This window comes from Aspergillus tanneri (assembly GCF_003426965.1).
Source record: "Aspergillus tanneri strain NIH1004 chromosome Unknown AapTan_7_pilon_pilon_pilon, whole genome shotgun sequence".
NCBI classification, from domain to species: domain Eukaryota; kingdom Fungi; phylum Ascomycota; class Eurotiomycetes; order Eurotiales; family Aspergillaceae; genus Aspergillus; species Aspergillus tanneri.
This window is the reverse complement of record NW_022984634.1, coordinates 1751534-1770020: the sequence shown is the minus strand read 5'-3', so window position 1 is coordinate 1770020 and position 18487 is coordinate 1751534. Positions and strand designations below refer to the sequence as shown.

At 52.4% G+C, this 18487-nt stretch overlaps 3 protein-coding genes across 3 annotated transcripts; 1 reads left to right on the top strand and 2 right to left on the bottom strand.

Moving 5' to 3' along the window:
• Positions 1-84: 84 nt before the first annotated feature.
• GGPS1_2 (Geranylgeranyl pyrophosphate synthase) lies at positions 85-2326 on the bottom strand (the record flags this gene model as incomplete). The annotated part of the gene is made up of 3 exons (XM_033571797.1): positions 85-1588; positions 1636-1867; positions 1915-2326. The coding sequence occupies 3 exons, from the start codon at positions 2324-2326 to the stop codon at positions 85-87; spliced, it is 2148 nt and encodes a 715-aa protein (XP_033425112.1).
• Positions 2327-3572: 1246 nt separating this feature from the next.
• ATNIH1004_007169 (thermophilic desulfurizing enzyme family protein) lies at positions 3573-4560 on the top strand (the record flags this gene model as incomplete). The annotated part of the gene is made up of 3 exons (XM_033571796.1): positions 3573-3898; positions 3960-4195; positions 4352-4560. The coding sequence occupies 3 exons, from the start codon at positions 3573-3575 to the stop codon at positions 4558-4560; spliced, it is 771 nt and encodes a 256-aa protein (XP_033425111.1).
• A 1291-nt stretch (positions 4561-5851) lies between these two features.
• On the bottom strand, positions 5852-18170 carry ATNIH1004_007168 (putative Nonribosomal peptide synthetase; the record flags this gene model as incomplete). Its single annotated transcript, XM_033571795.1, has 5 exons — positions 5852-10245; positions 10311-10394; positions 10456-10740; positions 10797-11853; positions 11904-18170. 5 exons carry the CDS (start codon positions 18168-18170, stop codon positions 5852-5854), a joined length of 12087 nt encoding a protein of 4028 aa, XP_033425110.1.
• Between the last annotated feature and the right edge of the window lie 317 nt (positions 18171-18487).

The window sequence follows — 18487 nt, the reverse complement described above, 5'->3', positions numbered from 1 at the left end:
ATAAGTTTTAATAGTACAAAGGAAATATACATCATCAAACACACAAGAAATTCATAGTAGAATCATCTAGACCATAACTGAGTCTCAAGAAGCACCCTGAGTGGGAGGAGGTATCTCATCCAGAGAGTTCACAAGAGACCTCAACACCGGGTTTGCCTCCTGCGCAGCTACTTCCAGTTCACCCACAGCAGTCAAGATCTCCCGTTCCAGCTGTTGCACCAGGTTATATGTTGCCTGCACCGCACCGGTCGTATACAGGAGGTCTAAGATCTGTACTTTGGTTTCTGCGGACAAGCCAGCCCCCTTGGCCTTTTGTCTGAAGATTCCCAAGATAACCGTCTTCGCTGAAGAGTCAACATTGCAGCAGCGGACAATCGGGTAGGTAATCTTCGCATGCTCCAAATCTTCGCCGTATCCGCTTGAATCACGTCCAGGGAATAATCCCAGGTATTCGTGGCGGATCTGGTACCACCGACCCAGAAGCTTCGCTAGACTGTCGAAGTCAAGCGTCACGCCTCCCATGCTAGCGGATTGCATTAGACGCACCAGCATGTGGAACGTCGATCCGCTCTTTTTATCCACCATGGACAGATACTCCTGCTCGGTTGGACACTGCAGGGTAAACCGCCAATTCAGGTCCCAGGACTGCCCGATGAAACGTGATTCCAGCTCCTCGAGTAGTCCGTTCAGCATTCCGGGGCAATTGAGGCTGTTCACGATCTTCGCGATGCGAACAAACATGTATGCTGCGCTGTTCATGGACTGCGCACGACCGAAAACGAGATGAGCGGTGGTCTTTCCGTGATGGACAGCAGAGTCATCCTGGATGTCGGACATAGTCTGCGTGGTGTGGTGGAGGTCATCGACGACCTGCTTGATAAAAGTGAACGGTCTGTTTGGGACCTGCAGCCAGACATTGAGTGCTGTTAGAAGCGCCAACGGCACTTCATTGGAGGCGATGCACCCCATGTAGCGAGTTGGGGCCAGCAAGGACGAGGAATCAAGACGCACTTCTGTGGCTTCCTCCTCGTTGACGAGAGGAGTCCACACCGGTACTTCCTCGGGCTCCTTCTCCTCCTTCTCCTTCTCCTCGTTGTCCTCCTCATCGCCGTTCTCGGTATCCTCCGAGTCAGTGGAGCCCTCTTCTTCCGAGCTTTCGGACTCGTCCTCGCTCCTCTCAAACTGCTCATCAGGGACATCGTATCGCGGAGCATTCTTGCACCAGTAATGGACTCCACCGAGTGCTGCGCCTAGAACTTCCATCCATTTTCGCAGTTGGGCTGAGAGGTCCGGATTCCCATGATACAAATCGTCGCGTCGTCGGATAAACTCCTTTTCACTCTCCAGGATGAGATCTTTCGTTTTAGTCCTGGCATCGTCTTCCGACATGTCCTGGTGCTGCATGAGGAAGAGGATGACGTTGGCGACCCGTCGGGCCTTGTAATCGCGTTTATCTTTCGGCCAGCTGTAGTAGTCGTTGGTGAAGAACATGACTCGTTCTGCTGCGTCCAGAGCATCTCTCACGATTGCTTGTTCTTCTTTTCCGAAATGAGTTCCATGGGCAAATCCCATCAATGTCCAGTACACACTATGCTTGTTAGAATTTTGATAGCGGAGTCAAGCTGGGATACTCACTCAATCGCCGCGTTCAGGCGCCGACGCGCGACGTAATCACCCAGGTTGGCGCAATTGTCAGCTGTAGGAACCTCGGGCGTAACGAGCCAGGTACTGCGGTAGCAGTCGATAATGTCATGGCCGTCCTTGTCGGTCAACTCGGCCATGACTTTGTCCAGTAGCTGCTTTCTGACTTCGGCTCGTGGGGAGTCTAACCCTCCCGGTTTACACCCTTGTTCCTCTTTATTTTCGACTTGATCATTGTCAGTTCAGATTCTCTCAATGATCCATAAGGCATACCATCATGAAAGTTCGCCAGCTCGGTCAGATAGGCGACCAGCTCTAGTCTCTCCGGCACGCATTCAGGGTACAGGAAACTGGCGTAGTTTCCCGCCGGGGAACTCAAGTAGCTTTCTCTGGGCTTTGCGGCCTCATCAGTGACCGTAGCAATCAGGTCTTCAACAAACCGATCGCTTCCTCTCTGAGCGACATGATCGTATTTATGAATGCGGGCTGCAAGGGAGGTAAAGCAGTCCTTATGCTTCTCTCCCTGTGCGTCTAACAACTGGGAATGAACCCAGGTTTCAATCTGGTCATTAACCGTAGGAGCCTCCGAAGCACGCTCCGACTGCGCAGCAGACAGCACCTGGATCGTACTGCCCTTGCTTCTGCGCCTCTTGTGGGACAGGATCTGCGAATACTGCTTAAACATGGGTAGCGACGTACAGATGGACAGAAAAGGCAACGACAAGAAACCAAAGGAGACAGCGCTGTGCTGTTGGGAAAGACAAATAAGAAAAAAAAAACATCCGTCGGGCTCCTTCTTTTTATACCCGCGTGGTCCATTGCGTAAGTGGTGTGTCGTCTTGACCGATTCCCGTCATGCGTTGCAGATTTTTCACTTATCAAGACAGCAAAGGCCTCGGGTTGGCCCCGGTGCAGACACTAAAGCCTCGACGTAGGTGGCTAACCATTGCCTCAATAGAAGTATACACTATACGATGCCGCCCAATCTGCATGTCTCATTCTGATTGGAAGCGAGAGCCCTGACTGTGCTGCCAGAGAGCTCGTGTGGAGTCGCTCGATCCACTATCCTCACCGCTTGTTGGTTCATATGCGTACATAAACAGAGCAACTATGACATTGCACCGAAGTAGCCAATCCTCTGCAGCGCTGTGGATCAACGAGGCCGTTTGTTTTGGTTTTTCTCGATGGGGTGGTTTGGTGCTGCTGTGCTGGTCTGATTCGCGTCTGTGCTTGGCTGGTATGCCCGATATCAACAAATGCCGTATCCCGCGAGTTCAAATTAGCTTGCGAAAACCGACTCCGGATGACGTCGTACTGTGAGAGTGAGGTATCCATTCATCGGAAGTTCTCCTTTCCGTTGAGTCTCTACACTCACTGGGGCTTCTTGGACTTCTCAGCCCGGGAGAGTTGGAGAGAAAAATAGAAGATTTTTCAATTTTGAGTCTCGCCTAGTATATGCGAATCATAGAACATATTTTGTTTGGTGATTGTCATAACTGGTGTGTATGCGCTGTCTCGTAGCTATAACTGAATAAATTTTTTGAGCTGTCAGGTATATCCCATTACAAATATAAGCCAGGAACATATAGCACAGATGCAGTAGTTAAGTAGTATTTGAGGACTCACATGTCATGTTTTCATAATTTGCTGTAATTTTTTAAAAAGTTACCGGACTAATGATTTAATAATTGTAGCCATCGTCCTACGAACCGCAAAGGATGATAACTGCGGGATCATTAAAGAATTTTATAAAAGCAGTAAAATGGCAGATGTAAATGTATGCATCTGCACTAAGACCGCATCTGTGGAATCATACACCATATTCAAGGCTCCAATATATACCTGCTATATGCCTATGCATACCAAGTCGGTTCCGGCACCTCCTGCAACAAAACAGACTTGCCTAACTCCCTCCTGAACGCCACTGGATCATGCACCATATGCGTCCTCAGTTCCTCCAGAACCGATCCAGCCCTACTTTAGACGCTGTCGCCCTCGCCCCAGTCACCTCAACACCCCCGACGCAACCTTCAGCCCAGCGTCAGTGGCAACGCCCTCTTAACGCTGGCGACCCATTCCGCCACCTCGCCTCGTTCTGCGACCGTCAACCCGGCCCGATTCCCAGCGTATCGCGTATACAACGATGCAAGCTGCTCGCCTGCCCTGTCGGCCAGAGCCTGTGTGGCTCTAAGATTCGGCGGGTGGTGGTCGTGGTGTATTTCGCTGCCAACTCGAGCGCTCCAATGGCGATTCCTAGGTAGCAGTTGCTGAAAACGAGTTGGACCCTGCCATGATACGGGGCCTAACGCTGGTAATAGCAAACTTGAAAACGGGATCTTCAGCACGTCCTCCCTTGGTCTTTTACTTACTGCAGCCCATCCCAAGGCGTCGGACCACGGAGCGCGCACGTTTTCAATGGTGATTTCCCGGACTCGGTGGATTGCAGTCCCAAATCACGGCATATTGCATATCCCTGACGAATATTGCAGCCGAGTCAAAGATAAGTCAACGGATGAAGATCGGAGCACGTCATTCGTAAGGTTTACGCACAACTGTACATATCAATGCATCAATCACGGAGCATAAACGTACCGCATACCCCAGGGACAGAATATATCCTTCTAATAATCCATCCGTCCTTAAGATACACAATACAATGACACAATCAACTATCTCCGCTACTGACTCCAACATTTACGCCTCCTACCAGACCAAATGGTCCGCTCTTCCAGACACTGCGGAAGCATGGATTCTAGAGCCCATGAAGTAGCCCAAGTATTGTCTCAAGATGCCACCCAAAAAGACCAAGAGAACAAGTCCCCTCGAGCGGAGATCGCACTACTCAAATACTCCGGTCCTCTGAAAATCCTTGGTCCCAAGAAATACGGCGGAGGCGAACAGCCCTGGGACGTGAGATAATAAATGATCCGGGAAGTTGCAAGAGTAGATGGGTAGGCAACCCATATTTTCCTTCTTGAATTTAATTAACATGGAGTAGTTTCAAAGGAATTCTTCTCGGCTATAACCTTCTCTAGTCCACCACCGCCAATTTGATCGGCACGTCCGAACAATCGAGCGTGCCACGAGCTCATCATCAGGAATAATTACTTTGTCGGAGAGGCTATGAATCCACCAGACAATGATTTGAAAATCACAGTAGATGGAGATCAGGTCGTGTTCAGCCATTCCAAGCACTTCAATACCGGCGGTGTTGTCTCCGACCTCACTGTCCTGGAAGGTGTGTTCGACAGAACGGATGGCCATATCGCGTAATAACACCACTGTATCCAAGTTAGGATCTCATGGTTCCCACATTTTTGTAATGGTAAGCCTATGCTCAGAATTAGATCGTGAATATAGTACTGATTAATCAGAATACAGACAAGTGCCACTATGAGACCAAATAATTAGAGTAATACGACCGACTCACCACGCATCTTCAATCTGGTTTGACGACGTGTTATTCCAATTTAGACCATTCATGAAGAGAACTCTCCACAGTTCTTAGTTGTAGTACTATTCCAGCTACTTCTGCCAACCCGATTAGATAGACAACTGATCAACCCAAAAGTACCCATCTTCTTCCGGCCGCAATCGTCAATGAGCAGCATATATGGCTGATAAAATAATCACCTTACCGTTTTCATATAAGACTCTACCTTTGCCTAAAAGCTTCCCCTTTCTCCTCGCTAATAATCGTGCCCCAAATATAATTATTTGATTTCCACAACTTATAATAAAACCTAGCGAACCTAGCAAACTGTCTTGAACATGTAGAACAACAATAAATACAATCTATGTTGGAAATCAGGATGCCCAAGGCACCTTCGGATATCCTAGTCCTGCAGCGATCTGATATATCACACTCAGGGGCTAAGGGGCACGTAGACATAAGGAGGCGTTGGTCTACGCTCTCTCTCGAAGATAGTTGAACATACTCACCATGCGATACTAGATCGCACGATAGTTCCAATATACTATCTAGTCAACACTATCCTAACACCTCACAACATACCATCTTCCCCTGCACAATTCAACAATCTACATAAAATCTACCTTATAACTCGTAGCCATCCACCTGAGCACGAAGCGATTTTAGAACGCGCTACCAACGAATAAATCAACCACAAAAGAAACTCCATCTGCACGAGTTCGGTTTTCTGCAATAACATGAAACAAATAAATCTCTCGCATATATCCAAGACGAAATTCAAGATCGAGCATCCGAAGTCACGCGAGGATACCACCCGATCCTCCTCGTCGTCACCTCCCTCAAGTACAGTCCTACCATCTCATCCATACCATCCTCGACTGCACGTTCGATCCACTCAAGCATGGGTAGAGTGCCAAAGGATGTGCCGTGTTTCTGCTCGAGATACACCCCCAATTCTTGCACTGGAAAGGCATCTTCATTACATGTATGCACCACCTGCACAGGCATACTGGATGCAGAAGAGGCAGAGACTCGGGTACCAGCAACAAGACGTTGCGCGACCAACCCCACGTCCACCAGATCAAAGTATCCATCCCAGCCATCCATATCCGGTGCGGTCCCAAGTCTCTGCGAATAATGAAGGAAGTTTCTCAGGATATCAGTTCGTGGAGCCTCCTTGCCAATAATACCGGTTGGTCGATGCACGATAACCTTCATCCCGTAACGTTTGCTTGCTTTCTCCAGAAGGCGCTCGCTGACCCATTTGGCAGCCTGATAACCGTGACTTCCAGTTTCAGAGGCAGGCGGGTACGCTGCCACGCTGATTTCGCGTAGTGGAAGGTCTTTGCGCGGAACGAAGCCGGCAACTCCGGCGGATGAGACGAATTGGATGGGAACACGCCGTAGTGCGCTGAGACGGATAACCTCCGCTGTGGAGTCAACGTTGGCCTTTTTGAGCGAACTGTAAGATTTCAGGAAAGAGACGTCAGCGCCATTGTGGATGATTATGTCTGCCCTAGTGGCCAGTGACTCCGCGTCTGATGGATCCAGGCCGAGACGGGGGAGACAGAGGTCTCCGGAGTAGATGGTAATCTTGGGGGATTGAAAAGCGCGGAGTTTTTCTGAAGAGGACGAAGAACGCACGGCAATGCAATGGATTTCCGATATGTCAGAGGAGTCGATAAGTTGCTGGAGAATATGCTGGCCCAGGAACCCGGATGCTCCTGTGAGAACCACAACCTTGCCATTATTATCTGACTCTGAAAGGTGCCCATCGCTCGACAGACTAGCGAATCGAAGCTCGGAAATGTCAGGAACTGCAGCCTCGTCCTCCCAGACAATATGGTTCGAAGTCAGGGACTCGGCAGACCGGAGACGGCGAGCCATGGATTGAAGTGAGCAGAAATCGACCAACTCCACAAGAGGAATCCGGGGACCGAGTCTCTGCTCAATGGAGGCTTGCAACCGCACCAAAGAAAGGGAGTTTCCGCCGGCTTCGAAGAAATCAGTGTCTTTGACGATGTCGAGGCCTGCCACAGCTGCTGTGGGCAGTACCTCCTGCCATAGTGCAAGCAGTGCTGTTTCATCTTCAGTAAGGTCCGTCAATGCAGGGTCCGTATTAACTGTGGCTGGCAGATCAATCGCATTAAGCGCTGCTCCGTCGATCTTTCCGTTGACCCCAAGAGGAAACTCCGTCAGAGGAATGATGGCTGCTGGGCACATGTAGCGCGCGAGGGGCAGTGTTTGGCGGAGTTGCTTCAGGTACGCCCTTCGCTCTGTGTCAACCACTGGGCAGTCCTTGCTGAAAACCACGAATGCGACAAGAAAGATGTCCTCGTCGCTCCCACGCGCAGAAACCCGGGCATTGGCTAGGTTGCCCTTTGATGCGTTCAGCAGGGTGTGGGCAATGTCGTCGAGATCAACACGCTGTCCACGTAGCTTAATCTGTGAGTCGCCATCGATGCGTCCAAGGAAAACCAAAGATCCATCGTCTAGAAGACGGCCGCGGTCACCTGTACGATAGATGGTATCCAGTCCTGCAGCCGGGAGTGAGCTGGCAGGGAGGAATCTCCTTCGTGATTCCTCGGGCCGAGTCAGATATCCTTTGCCGACCCCAACGCCACCAATATGGATCTCGCCCGGAAATCCAGTTGGGACAACATGTCCTTCTGGTCCAATGATGTAGACATGATAGTTGGGCAGGACCTGACCGACGGGGCAAAAATCGTGGTTCTGCTTACTGTTGCCCAGGTCCAAGGGTACAACGCCCCGGCAGCAGGACACAGTAGTCTCCGTCGGTCCGTAGACGTTAATGAGCTGTAACTGGGGAAGAAAAAGGGCTTTAAAGTCAATCCGTAGACGGTCCGTCACTTTCTCTCCTCCACAGAATGCGTACTTCCAGCCATGGCACCGACGGAGATACTCGGCGCCATAGTGCAGCATGACCAAGTACTCGGAGGGTACGGCCATGGTGTAGGTGACATTCTCCTCCATTATCAGCCGCGAAAGCTCAACGGAGTCACCCCGAATAGAGCCAGGAGCAAGAACGATAGTGCCCCCGTTACAAAGAGCGATGAAGATCTGCTCGATTGCCATGTCAAACCCGGGAGAACTTTGCTGCAGGACGACCTCTTGCTTGAAGTTGTACTTTCCGGTCACCGCCGCGAACTGGTTGATCCAATTGCGATGGTTTAGCGCAATCCCTTTGGGGGCCCCAGTCGAGCCGCTAGTATACAAAATGAAGGCTGGAAGATCGGGGTCCGATAAGTTGTGGCCGTACGGACCGTCTGGGGAGTTTGATATTGCCAGAGACGCCATCTGCTTCACAGGTATCTTATGCTCTGTTCCAAGACCCGTTGCCAGGTCTTCCATTTGGCCATCGCAGAGCAGGATCAATGGTGACGAATCCGTGAGAATGGAGGAGAGACGACCGTGCGGATTTCGCGGGTCAAGTGGAAGATACGTTCCTCCTACGCGAAGGATAGCCAGGATGGAAACAATCATTGAGATCGACGGCTGAGCCAGGATGGCCACGATGGACGAAGGCACTACACCGAGATCTGCCAACGCCCTCGCAAACTTCCCCACTTCCTCGTCGAGCGCGGCGTAGCTTATCGCCTCGTTTGAAAATCCCATCTTGACTGCAAAATCACTTGCATACTTGTGCATGGCGACATCGACCTGGTGGGAGACTGTGCTTGTCCAGTCCTTCCAGGTCTCAATCCGAGGTCCTCGGCCGACGTCGAGGCTCAGTGACGGGTTCGGATCTGGGTGCAGCAGAGACTGGTTAACGGCCATGCCTGGGAGCTGCGATAGCTGAGCCAAGAGGTCGACGTAGATATTGATGATCCGTCTGCAATCCTCCTCGAGATACATCGACCGTTGCATGGTGAAAGAGATGGCCGTGTCTTGACCAACGGTCTCGACAATGCTGACAACCAGATCACATCCGGTCGCGGCATCCTGGATCTCTACCATGTCCATTTGACAAGATGCAAGGTTTCCCATCTCCCGGAGTCCGAGTGTATAGTTTAGTAAAACTTGGAATAAAGGGTTGTGTCTGGATGAGCGCAGCACTTTTAGCTTCTCCAGAAGCACGCCAAATGGAACCTTGGAATGTGCTAGAGCGCCGTAGATGGAAGTCTTTGTATTCTTGAGCAACTCCGCAAAGCTCTGCTGCCCCTGGAGACGAAGTCTCACGGGAAGGAGGTTCATGAAGAATCCTACCGTGTCGACATATCGGTCATTGTGACGATTCGCGTCCGCAACACCAAAGCAGAACTCCTCGACCGAGCCGGACAGAAGCTGGTAGAGAAGGACCTGGAGAGCTGCCGCGTAGAAATGGAACGAGGTGGCGCTCGATTGCCGACTGCTTTCCTTGATCTGGGCGACAACCTCTTTTTTCACGAACGCATGAGCCGTGAAGGTATCATTGGCGTCAAGTGGCACGCGGGAACCGACCCTGGCAAGCGGGAGAAGAGGTAGAGGCTCCATGGGCGCACGGAATTGCTGTTTCCAATACTTGAGATGTCCCTCGATATCCGGGTTAGGCCTTTCTCTTTCGGCAATGGCATAATCCAGGCACTGCAATGCTGGTCCCTGGATGCCGCTTGAGAGATATTGTTGATTCAGATCGTGAAGGAAGATACGGAGGCCGATCCCATCCATCACGATATGGTGATAGCATAATAGGAACACATTCACAGCGGGAGACACCTTGATAAGAGACGCAGTGATGGTCTCACCGTTAACGAGGTCAAACACATGGTTGCGGTTGTTGACAAACTCCGCATGCACACCGTTTCCTCCCTTGATATCTTTAACTTGCAGGACCGTAGAATCTCTCTCAAAAGCTATTTGCTTGGGCTCTTTCGTAGTCTCGTCGACCCGGAAAGCCGTATGCAGCGCCTCGTGCCGGCTGAGGACTGCTCCTAGCGCAGACTCGAATCGATGGACATCCAACGTGCCTTTCAGACGCCAGGCAAACGCGACATTATACGCCGTTGGATCGGCGGTGTAGAGATTCGCCATCCACATTCTCTGCTGCGCATGAGAGAGCGGCGCAGATCGAATTATCTTAAGGTCTCTTGGCCGTGTGGCAGCCTGGTCGTTATTGATGCTGAGTGCATCGGGCAAAGAGCTACCAATTTTCAAGTCACAGCTGTCGGTTTCTATCAATCGCAGCGCTCAGCAAAGGTATTTCGAATAGCACCAAAGTTTAGGAGATCTCAATCACCTTCGCGTGGTGTCAATATCCCACCGGACTTCGACTCGCATGGTGTGGATGGTATAGTCGGCGAGCCTGTAGTGATAGATTCATCTATAAAGCAAATCAGCTCAACAAGAGATAGACCTAATAATACAAAGAGAACTGTTTTCACCTTCAAAAGTTTCTCCTGAACCTGAGCTCTCACCCTCGGCAGTCTCCACCACCGGCACAGTTGAGCCCTTCTCCTGGAGCTCCTCAACCGGATAGAGAATCCGTGGCTCAATTGGACTTTCTGTGAAGGTCGGACCGTCAGCGATCTTTAAAGATAGCCTGGGCAGCACATCGCGACAGACGTCGAGGATCGACGCCCCGCCAATAACCTTGAGCACTGGGACGTCAACATTCAGTTCCTTGAGGAACCATGATCGAACCTCGACGGCAATAAGAGAATCGATTCCTACACATGAACAATCAGGAAGGGTTTCCTATAATAAACAAGGAGCAGAAACTTACCGATGTCCACGAGCGGAGCCCGTCTAGCAAGCGAGTCCGGCGACATTTGAAGAATCGTTGCCAGTCTAGTCGCGAAAGCCGAGCAGAGAATCTCCTCTGCCTGAGAAACATTCTTCGCGGCATCGAGCTGATCCTTAACAGGAACGCGGACAGAAGCCGAATGGCCACTTTCCTCTTCCAGATGCATCTTATCCTCCCATTTCATGTGCGCGAATCGCGGGTTATTCAACCACAGGGGCGGCGCCGAGTCTTCATCCGCCAGGCCTACGCGCTTCTGCATCCCCGTCGTCAGTACGGGCTGACGCCCCGAGTCCGGTCGTCCCGAGATCACAGCCTCCGCAAACATATGGTGGAAAAGGCTCTCCGAGATGGGCTGGAACTTGTGCGAACGCAATGCGATGACGGCCTTCCGGTTACGAGCCACGTATCCGATTCCCACGATCTTGCCAATGTCCAGAACGGAGGCGGCCAGACCGCGCTGCCGACGATTCGCAGCCAATGCACAGCAGTACATGTTGCCGGCGTTGTAGTTTGATTGGCCGCTGTTTCCGATGACGCTGGCCAGTGAAGACAACATGATGAAAAACTCGAGAGACTTTTCTGCGGAGAAACAGTCGTCCAGATTGCGAGATCCTTCGATCTTAGGCCGTACGACACTGTTCCAATCGTCCAGGGTCATGTTGCTGAAGAGCTTATCCTGGAGGACCATGGCACCATTAACGATACCGCCAATCGGGGGCATCGTAGCATTAATCTGGGCGATCAGATCTATGACATCCTGCTTCTGAGTCACATCGTTGGCCTGCAGCATGACTATTACTCCTTGGGCTTGATGTCGTTCAACCCAGGCATCGGCGGTTGGAGGACGACGACTAGTGAGGACGATGTATCGAGCCCCCTTTTCGACCATGTAGTCCGTTAGCGAGCGACCGATTTCGCCACTGAGTCCGAAGAGGACATATGTCTTGTGCGGCGAGAAAAGACAGTCTGTAACCGTTGGATACAGTGGCACCGTGACCGGTGAGTTAGGTCTCCAACTCACGACGGGAAATAGATTCTAAGGCCAGTCAGTATGCATAAAAGAAAATCGAAAAAGTGGAAACTAACATCTGGACCATTTATGGTATCCTCTTCCCTCATCTCTCGGATATTCAAAACCGGTGGCATCTCAGACAGCGTCTGTTGATGTGCCCAGGAAATATACCTGACTATATCCTCCGACCCTGGCAGTGACTCTGACGAGCTGCAAGGAATCTCAGTAGAACGGAGTTGCTCTACGGATAGAGAGAGACATTTCTTGCCCAGAACATTTGCGATCCTCACAGGAAGCTCACCGGACTTCCCGGGATCGAATTCATCAACAGCAAAGGAAACCAGCAAATTTGCTCCGGAAGGCAGAGCCCTCGCAAGCGTAGAGGTAGATTCGAATGGATGCAGCCAGATCCACGGCTTCGTGCTTCGAAATTGTGCATTCGTCGTCGTCAATGCCACATGCACATCTTTCTCGGCGGCCACGTGCAGAGCAATAGTAGCAAAGGCGCTGTCGGGTTCATGGAGGACGACAAAGCCGTAGGGCTGGACCAAGGATAGAAGTTTCTGAGCCATGAGACGCATGCCGATGAGTCTGAGTGTTCCTGCAAGGTCAGTGTGCCTTATTTCTGGGATTGCGAATGCTGCATCCATGGGCACAACCATGCTAGATGTAAGTTCGGATGACATCACTACATATTGTTGGGAGTCGTCGTTTGTCCTCCCGATGGAGAGATACGAAGGAGAATGATCTAAATAGCCCACAGGATTAGCAAGCGACAGCAGTATATCCAGAAAGACATGACCCGAGGGAACATTCGCTGCCAGACGCTGTCGGGACTCTCGCTTCTGTAGTGAGGTTTGCCTTCTGCCATGCCTAATTAGCTCGAGCTGCCACTGATCCATCCTGACAGACTCCGTAATCAGCCGACGGCTAGAATTCAACTGGTTATTCAGCCGCTGGTTGGCAACCAGTCGCTGGATCTGCTTCTGTCCAGAAACATACGCAATCTCCGGCTCCACTGTCCACAGATACGAGGGATCCAAGTCTTCAGCTGCAACCAGACGGAGCAGATCTTCAGCGATGATGCGTCCGGTGACATCGCCCAGTTGGCGGATATCAATGAATTGCATCTGGAGGTTGGGATGTTCAAACAGCATGGTGCGACCCAGCCCATACATGGCCATGGAGTACGGAGAATTATCTCTCGACCCTCGAGTCAAGTACAGAATGTGCTTTGCCCCGGAGAACAAGAATTGAAGAACCTGCAACTTCTCCGGGGTGGTCGTCTGTAGCACCGGCTCGTCCAGGTCGTCCAAGCAGATAACGGTAAACCCAGAATCAGGACCGGCAGCTTCCAATGCCAGCAAGTCATCGACGAAAGTAATATCTTGTGTCCATCCCGAAAGCTGTCTAGCGATGGACCTCGCCAGCCTCCGCACCGGAAGGCTTTTCCCTCCAACGATGAAGAGCGCCTGCACTTCCGGCGCCATATAAGGAGATAGAAGCGGCTCTCTCAGGAAATCCACCATCGCATCAACAGCCTGCGACGCTATCACCGACAGCGACTGTTTCGAAGTGACGTTAAAATCCTGACGGATGATGTCCACGCCGGAGAAGCCCGCATCGCTCAAAGTCTGGTCCCATTGCGTTGGGTTGATTGTCGGCGCATACAATCGCCCGTCGTCTGCGCCTAACCACCACCCCGGCAGACCGGACATGATGAACTTCAGTCGAAGCATATCCCCAGTGACCTCATTTAGGAGCAAGTACCCGCCCGGCCGGAGAAGACGACGCACATTGGACACCGTCTCCCCGAGTCTGCGGGTCGCGTGCAGGACATTCGACGCGATGATCACGTCGTACGATCCTTCTGCGTATCCCTGGGCTTCGGGATCCTTTTCAATGTCCAGCGCGCTGAACACGATCTTGTGGATGTGTTCAGTCTGCAAGCTCTCCTGTGCCTTCTCGAAAAACCCAGTCGAGATATCGGTGAAAGTGTAGGAGCCAAACGCGCCGCCAATCTGCTGAAGGACCTCTCGCGTCATGCCTCCCGTCCCCGCGCCGATTTCCAGGATCCTCATATTTGGATACTGATGGGACAGCTGCTTTGCAATTGATGAGAGCTCGCGGTTTACCTCTGGAACGCCTAGGCCCTCCTGGTAGAGACGCGTAAGTCGGTCCTCCTTCATCATGACTTCCAGCAGAGGCACAGTGCCACGAACGTACGTGGGCAGGTTCTCGCCGACTTCCACAACCAGCTGTAGATCGATCTGGTCCGGGAATCGGCTCACAAGTCGTTGTACCGTCTCATACGTGTCGTTCAACCATTCCGCTCGGAGAGACGAGTGACTGCCATTCGCGACGATGGGAAGCAGGTGGTCCGCAAAGTCGAAAATCCGCTGATACCACCACGCGAATGTTGCCACCTCTTCGGAGGGGAACTTCTCCCGCAAGGTCCGGAGGTAGTAGAGGGCGACGCGCTCATTGGCCTCGATGACCTCGAGAACATTAGAACGGTGCTCCGACTGCCCTGTCGTAGCTGATGATTCCTCCCCAGGCATCACGGCAGGCTTCCAGTCTGTCTCTGCGAAGAGCAGTCGGTCCGTGGTAGAGGTTTCCTTGGCAAATGACTTGCAAACCAGTGCGTCCAGCTGGATCATCTGTTGTCCGTTCGAGTTGTAGGCACTTAGGTTGCCTGAAATATTAGTCGACGTCTCCTCTACGATATGCGCCTCGATATCGACAAGAAGATCCTCATGGGGATTTCCCACCTGCGGATTGATTCGGATCCGCTCGATACTAGTCGGGAGGTACGGCGTCCAGAGCGATCCATCTCCAGGATGACAGAACGCCGCTATCACGGTCTGGAAGCACATGTCGAGTAGCGCGGGATGTACCATGAGCGTATCCGCGAAGTCCGGATTCGCGACAGGTTTCCTGGTTGAGGATCTCGCGTAGCGTCTGGTCCGAGAGATATCCTGCAGGTGCCGAAACTCCCCGGTATAGTCCAGTCCGATCTGGATCATGGACTCGTAGAACTCATCAGAGTCAACTGGTACAAGCCCAGGAACCGGGTCAGGACGTGTTGGGAGGATTTCATCTCCAGGATGTTGTACGCCCAGATACAGCTTCAAGCGGCCGCTCGAGCATGGATCCATCACACCGGTTGTTTCATTCGCACATGCATAACAGGCGAAATCCGCTACGATAGTCCCATCATCCGACCCTACTCGCCTCAGGGAGAAACAGGTTTCCACGCCCGGTGCGGTCTCGTCCAGCGTGATGGCCTTGCCGATAGAGATCCGCTCCAGCTCAATCAGACGCACATCCTGTCCGGCGGACAGCAGGAGCACCTTGGATGCTTCCAAAGCGAGCGCAACATGACCAGCTGCGGGAAAGAGGATTTCATTCTGGAATTTGTGACCACGAAGCCACGGCATCTCGTCGACGCGCAGAATATTGCGCCACCGAAGATCATGTCCCTCAACGTGGTCCGGGCTCTGGATTCCCAGCAGTTCATGTACGCGCTGCTTGCGCATTCGGAAGTTCTTCGACAGACGGGACTCTTTCCAGTATGTTTGTTTATGGTCCCATTGGTACCCCGGGAGACCCTTCTGCAGAATAGGAGGTCGATCCAGAAGGCTTCTCGTGAACTGGTCCAACTGGATGCCCTGCGCCCCCAGCCGTTCCCAGATGAATCCCAGAGACGAGGAAAACGCAATGGTATCCTTGTTTCCACGATCGAGAGTACCATGGTACGGAATGCTGTGGTTGCTGCAGGCCTTGATAGTTTGCGTCGTGGGTCCCTTCAGGGCTGCATGGGGACCGATTTCAATCGCGACATCAAAGGGGCCATGGTCTACAATCGCTCGCTGGACGGCTTGTGAAAAGAGCACCGGTTGGGTCATATTCGCCACCCAGTAGTGACTCGAAAGCGTATCGGCATTAAATCTAGACATGGACACAGACCCTTCGTAGACGCTCGATACCCAGCTTATCCCACACTGAGATCGCACTTCTATCGCACAGTTGTCCAGCGACTGTCGATATAGTCCAGCGCAGGGCAGCATATGATGAGAGTGGTATGCTTTGTCCACCTTCAGTACGCGTGCGAAGATCTGCTTCTGATCGAGCTGTGTCTTAAGCTCCTCGATTGCGTCTTTATCTCCGGATATGGTCACCGTCGAGGGTGCATTGCTGGCCGCCACAGAGATGCGACCAGCATAGCGAGGGTCATCGCAGAGACTCTGTGCTTCCTGGAACGAGACCCCCGCAGCCATCATACTCCCAGACTGCCCGCCCTTTCCAGCAGCATGTTTCGCATGTACACCGCGGTAATACGCGATGCGAATGGCATCCCTAGCGGAAATAACACCCGCAGCGTAAGCAGCGCCGATTTCTCCAGATGAATGGCCGACAACGGCACACATCCGGACACCTGCGGCGTTCAGGAGGTCAACCAGCGCAAGCTGCACGGCTGTACATAGGGGCTGGGATATCTCCGCCAGGTGAACCCGCGAACTAGACCCGGTGGCGCTCAGCTCGTCCCGGAGAGACCACGTTGGTTTGTCAGGTAGTTCTCGTAGAGAGTCTTCCAGATTCTGGATGGTTTGGGCAAAGATATCTGAGCTTTGTAAGAGACCGGCGCCCATCGAAGGCCACTGTGCACCCTGACCGGTGAATATGCCCAGTATCTTTTGGTCATGGCTCTGGGTTGCATCGAGGGATCTAGTTCCCAAGGTTCCTGATGAAACTCCTTTACTCACTTGAATGGCCTTCTCCATTTCCGCAATGAAATCCTGCAAATTCGATCCCGCAAATGCCTTTCGGTACGGAAGCTCCGTTCTCTTGGCCTGCAGGGTCCACGCCAGATCCAGCATATATGGGGGCCGCATAGACTTTAAATAGCCGGCGAAGGCCTTCACCATGTTGACCAGCGACGCGTCCGAGTTCGCAGAAAACACCAGTGGTGTCAGCAACGGAGACACAGGAGGACTCGGCAACCGGACTTCGTCAAAACTCTCTAATATAGCGTGGGCGTTGGTCCCTCCGAAGCCAAAACTATTGACACTCGCTCGACGCACCCCACGATCTGACATGCTCGGCCAGGGGATTGGCTCCGTCGGGATGCGTAAATGTCCAGTAAAAGGGAGGATCCTGGGATTAAGTTCATCCAGGTGCAAATTAGGCGGAATGATCTTATTCTGAATGGCCAATGAAGCCTTAAGGAGACCGGCGATACCAGCGGCACCCTCCAGATGTCCAATAATCGTCTTGATCCCCCCAACATGCAGAATACCAAACTGCTGATCCTCCGTCGAGACATCTGCTCCAAAAAATGCTCGACTGATGGCCTCTGCCTCGAGCGGATCCCCCACGGCCGTACCGGTGCCATGAGCCTCGAAGAACTGAGGCCGGTCTTCATTCCTCGCCAGATCTAGACCCGCTCGTCGGTACGTCTGCCGGATGAGAGCCTCCTGGCTGCGCGAACTAGGCATGGTAATACCCGGGGTACGACCGTCCTGGTTGACGCCAGTCTCGCGGATGATGCATTCAATTGCATCGCCATCGCGGATGGCAGCCGCGAGAGGTTTCAGCATGACGGCTGCAACGCCCTCCCCCCGTCCATAGCCATCCGCGTTAGAATCCCACATTCGGGACCGGCCGTGGGGAGACAGCATACGCAGCTTGGACTCAATGACATACATTTCGGGGCCGAAGATCAGGTTCGTGCCGGCGGCAATAGCCACGGGGGTCTCTCCAGAGCGCAAACTCTGAACGGCGAGATGGACCGCCACGAGGGAGGAGGAACATGCAGTATCAATCGTCATACTGGGTCCTTTCCAATTGAAAAAATATGACACCCGATTGCTCAAAATACTGCGCGTCGTGCCCGTGCCAGTGTATTTGGGGATGGTTTCCATGTCTCGCAGGTGTATGTCGTGGTAATCATTCGTCATCAACCCAACGTATACTCCCGTCGCCGTGTTTTGCAGCTGCTGGATGGTGACCCCTGCAGTTTCGAGACACTCGTAGACGGTTTCCAGCAGGATGCGGTGCTGGGGGTCCATGGCTTCGGCCTCGCGGGCATTCAAGGAGAAGAAGGGGGCATCGAACAGACGGGGGTCTTCGTCAAGTAGATACGAGTGCTGTACGTTGGAGGCGCCGTGGTGCTCGCCATTGGGATGGTAGAAGCCCGCTGGATCGAAGCGATCCGGGGGGATCGTGGAAAGGAGATCGCGAGGGGCGTGCAGGAGATCCCACAGCTTTGAGGCATTCGATGCCCCTCCAGGGAATCGACAGGAGCTGCCAATGATGGCGATTGGTTCGTTTAGATTCATGGCCGAATAATGTGGACGTCCAGTATACAATGGATATGTATTCTTGTGTAGGTCTGTACATGACTTCGAGAGATATCATAAGACGACACTGTCATTGTCCTGACTTCCATAATATATACACGCTGAATATAGGCTAGAATAAGCTGAAATCTCTCTTAATCCAATACCTACGAGCATGATGCTCGGCTGCATTCCTTCAGCCATGTCATCTCAGGGCTGAATATAGCAAATCAGCCTCAAGAAGCCGACCGACCGACCGACCGAACGACGACATCACGCCGACTCCGAAGGTCCGACTGCTTCCGAATTTCAAGCTG